Source organism: Oreochromis niloticus, linkage group LG15, assembly GCF_001858045.2.
Source record: "Oreochromis niloticus isolate F11D_XX linkage group LG15, O_niloticus_UMD_NMBU, whole genome shotgun sequence".
Lineage (NCBI taxonomy): Eukaryota > Metazoa > Chordata > Actinopteri > Cichliformes > Cichlidae > Oreochromis > Oreochromis niloticus.
The window spans coordinates 32,127,545-32,136,806 of record NC_031980.2 but is presented as its reverse complement, the minus strand read 5'-3'; the positions used below and the strand labels follow the sequence as shown (position 1 = coordinate 32,136,806).

The window sequence follows — 9,262 nt, the reverse complement described above, 5'->3', positions numbered from 1 at the left end:
ATTCTGTTTCTTTAAGTTCCCCAAGAAGAATGATAAATGTTTTTTATAATAAATTTGTTAATACTTTTAGCTAAATTTTTTATCCATAAATGTAAGTTTACTAATAAAACACCATATTTCTGTCATTTTCTTAAGCATGTGGAATTGTACATACAATCAATATCAGACTCCACCAACAAAAAGGCTCTCAAAACAATATATATATGTGAATTTTTGCGTGTATTCATATAATTATTACTTTTTTCTTTTTACCCCTGGTTTTGTGTGTTCATGTTCTGTTCTTCTGTATACTTCATCTTTTCGTATGTTGTATACTCACTGTTTGTCAAATAAAATTTTAAAAAAAACTATTTAAAAAAATCTTTCAAAAACGTATTTTTGCTGACGTAATCACGTCACGTCTTAGGCTGCCTGCGGAAGGAGGGAGTACCTCCGGTTTGTGTGTGGGAGAAGGAGCCGTCAGCTCTGCGGGGTGGACTCTCACTCTAACCCTGTTCAAAGTAAAGACCGAGAAAAAAGAGGCAGCGGTTCCTCGTGATCGGGACGGGAGATGGATAACAGTAAACGGGCTGTGGTCGTTACAGGTTTGGGCTCTTTTATCCGCTGTCGTTGTCTCTTTTGTCTGTTGAGGAAAAGTTGAGGAGACTAAAGCTGCTCCATTAATGGCGTCAGGTCGTTCCTGCTCCACTCTGTTGCAACTGTACAGAAAGAAACGAGTACTTTTGTGGGAGTTCTGACCCTTTAGAGTTTTGGGGGGAGGCATTATTGAATAGTTACACGCTACAGACCGGTTCGGTGATCTCACCAGTGTGTTAGATTACTTCAGCTGAAAGGCCGCAGACAGTAAACAAATTACTCCCTTTTTATTTATATCATCTTTTTATTACACATTTTTTTTTGCTCTATGGATACGGTATAATATTTGTTTCTAAATGCTTTCAAATATCCCGTGTTCATCTGAAGTATTAGTCACTAATGATGAGCACATACCATATGGCAGCAAAGGTAATAATGCATATATTTTCATAAATATTAGATGTTGTTAGTTGTGACTTGGGACATTATTGAAATTATTTCAGTTTTAAAAAATGGATATCATAGGAGTTATGTCAGTAAATATAGACAGATGAACAATAGATAAAGTTGAAAACACAAGACAGAGAGAGTTTAATCATGAAATCTTTAGCCTAAATTATTGTTTTTTATTCTTTATTGCTTTGAATTATTCGTATCTTCCTGTCTAATTGTTGGGTGTGATGCCATTATAGATCTGTGGCTTAAAATACATATCCTATTCCCAAACAGGGACTAGGTTCCACTTTTGATAAGTTACTGAATGAGTTTCTTTATGCTAGCTCATCCTGTTTAATCTCATTATTTTGCATTATGATATGCTAGCGTGGACCTACAGCTGCTGTTCATCAACCAGTCTCTGTGTTTAATTTCAGAAAACTTCTTTTGCATTACTTTTGATTCAAAGTTACACCCCTATGTAATAATCACGCCAATTTATATTACTTGTTAATATAACAAGTACTGTGTATGCACATATTTGTTTATCTAAATGATGCTCCAATGCAACTTCAAGTCTAGCTACATGAACATATTTTCGTAAGTGCAAACTACAGTGTTAAATGGTAACATTTGGCAGAACAGACACATTAATTTGCTGTTTCCAGACACAAAGGGGTGCAGAAACGTGTCGCTCCAGCTGATAGGAGAAGTGTAGATTGCCTGGGAACAGCACCTTCACAATAGCAGGCTGGCTGGCAGCTGCTGGCCCCTCACTCTGCTCCTTTTCAGCAGCCTGTCAGACAGACTGATCCCCTCTCCACCCAACCCCCAGGGACCCAGTGACCCTAGGATAGACAGTGGGGTGGGGGAATCAGTGATAGAGCCTTATATAAACAGTCCCGAGTGAATTTCCATGGGCTGCTGAGATTTTACAGTTTTTCATTTGCAGTTGTGCATCAGGTCTTTATTAATAACGAGGTGCATTCTTCAGAACAACAATTTATAATCTCAAACAACAGGCAATGACATCTCAGTCATGTTACCGAAAAGGATGTTTTGCATTTGACATAAAAGATTAAATGTATACCTTTATATTGCAAATCAGCATCTAGCAGTCAACCCAAATCTTTAACAGCCCCCTTTTCAATCAGAAACTACATTTAAGGTCATATCAGTAGAATTATTTAAAAAAATAAATAAATCTTTTAAAAATGGCTGTTTTTGCAGACACCACAAACATAATCCACATTAATTCAGCAGCTGACATCTTTTGCAGGTTTTGGGCCATTTGGAGAGCACACTGTCAACGCCAGCTGGGTAGCAGTACAGGTATTTATTGGCTTGCTTTCTTTCTTTCTTTGTTTCATTTTTTTAGCATCTAATAAAGGGGTAATAATTTGCAAAATTAGTATTTACCCTTAAATGATTTTTTAAAAAGTCTGTATTTGGTAAAAGTAAATGTGCCATACAGTTAAAGTATGTGACGGTGTTATATATATATATATTTTTAATACTAAACTTGCTCCGTAAATGCTTTTCAAAAGTCTTGAAGGTCGTCATGTCGTTTTTGCCGATACTTGGAAGATGTTTGTGTGGCAGTTCTGTGATGCTGCCGGCTGCCGGCCGGCTTCGTACTATGTAGCAGTGTTCGTCAGAGGTTTTGTGTGGGGGGATGATGGTGGTTGTCAGGGTGTCTAGACGGACTTGATAAGGATATTAAAGGCAAACAAAAGGGCACATTGTGGAAGGGTCACAGACATGCTCAAATAAGCCTCCTTTCAATACAACTGGAAGGTCAGTGTCCAGGGCTATTTGTCCTGCAGGGAGACTCGGGGAGCTGTTGGGTTACTGGCTTTGAATTTGATACAGATTTGTTTGTTTTTATATGTGAAGTCAGTGTTTGGCATATTTTATTTCTTGATTTTGTTTTTGAAAAAACTGGGTTTGGGGTTGAAGTATTTGTTCATTCTGTTTGCCAAGTTGACTGTAAAAATTATACCATTTGGGAATGGCAAAGCATTGAGCGATTTTTTTCCTCAAAGATGAGGCATACAGGGAGTGAAATATATTTCCCAAGTGACCAAAAATTCCAAATACGTGGAGACATATTTTGCAGGGAAATTAGCTGTCAGTGAGCATGAAGTAAAAGTGATAAGAGCACAGGCAAAGGGGGCAGCCTACAGTAACCTGTAAAGCTACTTTCAGTTGCTCTTTTATTCACAAGGGGTCGCCACAGTGCGTAGCTTCGCACGACGAATGCGTTTCATGGCTTATCTACTGCAATTTTTGTAAATTATCTAAATTTAACTGAAGAAGCTGAAACTGATGTTTCAACATGTGGAATGAATTCTAAACTTCAGGTTTTAATTTTACTCTGACAGGAACTGAAGAAGCTCGGGCTGGGCACTGATGTGGATCTGCATGTACATGAGGTTCCTGTTGAGTACCAACAAGTCCAGAGTTTGGTTCCTTCATTATGGAAGCAGTATCATCCACTGGTAAGAGGAGAACCTGATTTAACCTGACAGCATTATTGCGCTTTAAGACTGCCTTCCCCAACCTTTTTTGCGCCACGGACCGGTTTATGTCCGACAGTATTTTCACAGACTGGCCTTTGAGGTGTCGCGGATAAATACAACAAAATAAAACCAGTACCAGTACCAAAAAAAGAAGATTTATTCAGAACACACGGGAAAAGACCCAGGGACACAGAGTTAACGATAAAAACGATAAATAAAATAAAATAACGCTAAAAATTGAAACCATGAACTTCATACCCAAGCCTCAACTCTTGCGGCCCGGTACCAAACAACCGGTCCGTGGCCCGGGGACTGGGGACCGCTGCTTTAAGGTAGAAGCCCCGGTGAACAATCCGATGAATTATGGGCTTGAAAGTGCCTTTGTTAAAAGCTCTCTATGAAGGGGCTAAATTGTAAAATTCTGCTTGAGCTTTTATCTTAAGTTTCCTTTCTTTTTTTTGTTTCAGTAAAATAATCCTAGGCCCTGTTTCGAGAGCATGGCCTCAGGTGTAAGGGAAGCCTACAGTAGTCTAGTAATTCTGACTTTGTGTTTTTATTGTTTTCTTTGTTGGACAGTTGGTAGTTCATGTTGGAGTCTCGGGTATGGCCACCACTGTCACGCTGGAGAAGTGTGGAAGAAATCATGGCTACAAGGGCCTGGACAACAGCAGCTTCTGCCCCGATTCACAGTGCTGCGTTGTTGGAGGCCCAGACTGCATTAACTCGATCATTGACATGGAATCGGTCTGCAAAAGAGTGAATGCATCAGGACTGGGAGTAGCCGTGTCTGTCTCCAGAGATGCCGGGAGGTCATTATTTAATGTGTTTTTTTCTCTTATACCAAGCCTTTTGTTGTGTACCTTTATCTGTCCAACTGTCGCATGTACTGTTCACATGGCGGTACTTTTAAATAGAGATGGCTAGCTCAGAACTCGGCACAGATATGTCGCTATGATTGTAAATATTGAGGCCTTATCAGGGTTTTCTGCTAAAGTTCAATTTTTGGAACCTGACTAATATTTGTTTTTAGTTTTGAGGCAAATGTTTGAATGAAGGAGTTTTTTATTTTTTATTTCTTCTCGTGGTTTGAATTTAGGGATTTTGAAAGTTTCTACACTAGGCTGACAAATTAGCTAGTTGCTTTAATTCTGCAATGATAAATGCACTTACGTTGCTAAATTGATGCTTTACTTGACGTAAAATCTGTCTTGGTCGAATCCAGAAGTTTTGACTGAAGCTTTAAGCTTTACATTTCAGAGGCAGCCTGAAATTGTTCTGCTAGGCCAAAAACAGCAGTGTTTTTGATATACTGACAGCTGCCAGGCTATAGTAACCATATAAACAGCAGTCACATTATGCAGTTCGGCCTTTGGGAAAATGCAAAGCATGTTTACTGCTGTCAAGATCTAGCAGTGACATAACAATGCTTCAGTGTGACAGGTAGTGATCAGGGCCCTTTGAAGGTATGTGCACGGTTGACTGGCTCAGCTGAGAGGCGAGTATGTCATGGAAATGCTGTTTTATTGTTTGTTTGTGTTATGGAGTCAGTCTCTTCATTTATTAAATACTGTGCTCCCTTCCCTGACAGGTATCTCTGTGATTTTACCTACTACACCTCTCTGTACCTGAGCCACGGCCGCTCTGCCTTTATTCATGTGCCTCCTCTTGGAAAGCCTTACAGCAAAGAAGACCTGGGTCGTGCACTGCAGGCCGTCATCCAGGAGATGCTGGAGCTTATGGACCAAGCTGAAGGGAAGATCCACTGCCAGCAACACTTCCACTAAGTGACCTCCATATGCCAGCTAGCCTCTCCAGCCCTCACCACACAAGAGAAATTGCACTTAATCACAAGTAGCCCCCCCCCCCCCCTTTTTTTAAAACTGTATCTTTAATTGGTAATAATGACACTTACTTCACAGTATAATCTGCTTTCAAAGTTTGTCTTGCTTCTTTGCTTTTTGCTTTGCTAGGCCTGATTCTATTACGGTCTCATTGTAACGTAAGCTTTCAAAGAACTGGAAGCATTCTGACATTGGAGCAAAATGTGAGGAAAAACCAGATAAACACAGGAGCAAAATGCTGCTTGTATTGTTCACATGCAGCTGCAGCAGGTGGTCTCTAATGTGTCAGATATTATAACCCATAACCCCAAATGTGTCTCCTAATAATGCACCTTATAGGGGTAGGGTTATTAAAATTATTATAGAAGGCACATTTGGGGGAAACTGTAATTATTATGGTTCTTTCTCAGATTTTTATTTTTTTTTACTTGGTCACAATAGGTTTCATGTAGTACACATAAAAGTCTGCATTATGGATTAATATGAAACATCCAGCAGTAAACTGCTCATTTCATTTTCTCCTCATATTCTCCTCTCTGTATTCTAAAGCTTATCTATGCTTTTCTCATTTATATTGAATTGTTTTCTTGAGTCCTTTTTCTTTATAAGAAGTTGTAAATTTGCCTTCTTTGACAAAGGTTATTTAAATCAGGGAACGGGTTGGTTCCAGCTCACATTTCCCCAGTTTGTTGGCCCAGTTCTGACAGAAACACACACACACACACACACACACACACACACACACACACTGAGATCTGGCCCCGGGATGTGCAATGTTACTTGACAGATCTCATTCATTGATTCAGTGGGATAATTATGTCATACATTACGGCTGCACAACTGGATTTTAACTGTGGAAAGTATGTATTAAACTGTAACAGGTGAGTTGTATAGAGTGAAGTAGTTCATATCATGTAGCCTTGTTGTTAAAGCGCACTTTGGGCATGACTCTCCCAGACTCACTGGATGGTGAAATAGTGACACTTGCTGTGATTTGTGTCTGAGGATGCCTGCTGGCTTTGACATTGCAAATTTTATCTTAAACCTTATAGGAATCATTCTTTTGTGGTTGTGCAGCTCTAACTCTTTCCTTGATTAACTTTCTGTCGTTCCTGTCATTAAATCAGATGTAGCTGCTTATTTTATCTGAGAATCTGATTTGATGAAGTTGGACTTTGCTTTCAGTCAGAATTGGGCCTCATTTCCTTTCTGTAGCACTTTTTTTTTCTTTCTTTTTTGTTTATTTCAGTTTTACTTAATCTGGAATTTGGACAGCATTTCTCAAGCAATGTGAAAGCTTCTGTTTTGTTTTTATTTTCTGTCACTTTAACTTGTGTAGCTTTGTAGACCTCCATTGTCAACCCTTTTTTCTCACGGTGATTATGATGTAGAGCAGGAATGCATGGCGATGACAGTAACACTCCCTGAGTAAATGCTCCTTTTTCTTTTTCTTTAAAAAAAAAATTGGATTGTGTTGTGTTTTGTAATCTCGATCACTCCCTGCCTCCTGAGAATCTGACTGCCTACACCTAACACAGCTTCAGTTCAAGTAATTTTGGCCTGTAATCATTTATATATTGCTAAATACAGGGTTCATGCCCCAACGATAGATCTGCAGTGGTGTGAAAAAGTGTTTGCTCGCTTCCTTTTTTTTTTTGTATGTTTGTCACACTTAAATGTTTCAGATCATCAAACAAATTTAAATATTAGGCATAGATGACCCAAGTAAATGCAAAATGCAGTTTCTAAATGAAGGTGTTTATTATTTAGGGGAACCTACATGGCCCTGTGTGGAAAAAGTGATTGCTACCCAAACCTAGTAACTGGTTGGGCCACCCTTACTAGAAACAACAGCAATCAAGTGTTCGGAATAACTGCAAATGTGACTTTTACAGCGCTGTGGGGGAATTTTGGCCACTCATCTTTACAGAATTGTTGTAATTCAACCACACTGGAGGGTTTTTGAGCAGGAACTGCCTTTTTAAATTTGTGCCACAGCATCTCAATCACATTCAGGTCAAGGCTTTGCCTAGGCCACTCCAAAGCCATTCAGAGTTGGACTTGCTGGTGTGTTTTGGATCATTGTTCTGCTTCAGAACCCAAGTGCGCTTCAGCTCGAAGTCATGAACAGATGGCCGGACATTCTCCTTCAGGATGTTTTGGCAGACGGCAGAATTCCTGGTTTCATTTAGCACAGCAAGTCTTCCAGACCCAGAGGCACCAAAACAGCCCACCACCATATTTTACTGTTGGTATGATGTACCTTTTCTGAAATGCTGCACAGAACATTTTCCTAGCTCTCTTGGGGATGATCAAGATGTTTTTGGCAGATGTGAGATGAGTCTTTTTATTGTTTTTGGTCAGCAGTAGTTTTCTCCTTGAACTCTCCCATGGATGCCATTTTTGCCCAGTTTGTTTCTTATTGTTGAAGCTGTGACCTTAACTGAGACATGTGAAGTCTGCGATTCTTTAATGTTATTCTGGATTCTGTTGTGATCTCCTGGATGAGTCCTTGCTGTTCACTTAGAGTAATTTTGGTTGGCCAGTCACTCCTGGGAAGCGTCACCACTGTTCCAAGTCAACTCCATATGGGGATAATGACTTTCACTGTGGTTCACTGGAGGCCCAAAGCCTTAGACATGGCTTTGCATTCCTTCCCAGACTGTATTGCTCAGGTGTTTCTTTAGATTGTGGCATGATGTGTTGCTTTTTGAGATATTTTAACCTGCTTCACTTTGTCAGACAGGTTCTAGTTAAGGATTTTTTTTGATTCAACAGGTCTGCCAGTAGTCAGGCCTGAGTCTATTTAGTGAAACTGAACTCAGCTTTCCAAAAAAATGTGGTTAATCGCAGTAAATTCGTGATTTAACACATGGGGCAATTACTTTTGGATAACTTCTCTCTCTTAATCAGTGAAATCATCATTTAAAAACTACATTTTGCATTTACTCGGTTTATCTTGGTTTAATAGGTGACAAGTGTGACAAATATGCAAAACACTTGGAAATCAGGAAGGGGGGAAAACACTTTTTCACACCACTGTCATAACACCTGACACTGTATAGTGCTTCAGTAATAATTAAGCAAGTTGGTGCCATTAAATTTGAGTAAATTGCCATTTTTAGCTTTGTATTTTGTTTTAATGCTGTTCTGTACATCACAAAGTGAAGCACAGAGCTGAACATAACTGAAGCTCATTTTTTGGTTGTGGTGTTTCAGAAATCTCTGATGATGTTTTAGGTGCTGATATTTTACCATGTGGCTTTGTGAGTGCAGAGAAGTCAAAAAAAAAAAAAGTTGTGTAGGAGCAGAATTTCTTCTCACAAAAATGAAAGCCTCACCTCAAATTTACATATGAGGTGACCTCTGACCCCAAACTCCCTCCCGTGCCTTGCTGTTGGTTATGTGTTTTATGAAAAGGCCTTACTAATTCTCAGTGGGTCAGTTCAGAGATGTAGTACTGATGCTGTCCTTGTGGCTACCTCAAAAAGTACTTTCTTTTTTTTTTTAATATCAGTGTGTGCTCTACCTGTGTTTTGGGAGTATCTTCTGAAAGGTATGCTCTTCAGCTTCATTAACAAAGCACTGTTACAGTAAGTAATCCTGGCTTTGTAAAAGGAAAGGCTTTGAAATAAAAGAAGTACAAGTGATGTTTGTGCGTTTCCATTCAGTACTCACTCCTATTCAAACCTTGTAATCAACATGTTGGTACAATGACCATGAAAGGCCTGTCACAGTTATTACTATGAGGCCCCACTCTATTGTTCAAAATTTGCCTGACATCTACATAATTCCGATTCACCATCACAAAACACGAGTCACAACACAATATTATGAAGAAGTTAGGTTGCCTATGTCTTAATCAGTTCAGATCTCTAGCATCCTCTT

The 9,262-nt window shown here is 39.3% G+C and overlaps 1 protein-coding gene across 1 annotated transcript; it reads left to right on the top strand.

Moving 5' to 3' along the window:
* Window positions 1-416: 416 nt before the first annotated feature.
* Window positions 417-9,024, top strand: LOC100709617 (pyroglutamyl-peptidase 1). Its single transcript, XM_003449082.5, has 5 exons — window positions 417-584; window positions 2,291-2,343; window positions 3,396-3,512; window positions 4,110-4,342; window positions 5,122-9,024. Exons 1-5 carry the CDS (start codon window positions 551-553, stop codon window positions 5,315-5,317), a joined length of 633 nt encoding a protein of 210 aa, XP_003449130.1. The 5' UTR covers window positions 417-550; the 3' UTR covers window positions 5,318-9,024.
* Window positions 9,025-9,262: the final 238 nt, after the last annotated feature.

Excerpts from the sequence above, each read along its gene's own strand:
- LOC100709617 (XM_003449082.5), top strand. The coding sequence starts at position 551 with ATGGATAACAGTAAACGGGCTGTGGTCGTTACAG. Across the intron at positions 2,344-3,395 it reads CCAGCTGGGTAGCAGTACAG|GAACTGAAGAAGCTCGGGCT; the intron begins GTATTTATTGGC and ends TTACTCTGACAG. Across the intron at positions 3,513-4,109 it reads GGAAGCAGTATCATCCACTG|TTGGTAGTTCATGTTGGAGT; the intron begins GTAAGAGGAGAA and ends TTTGTTGGACAG.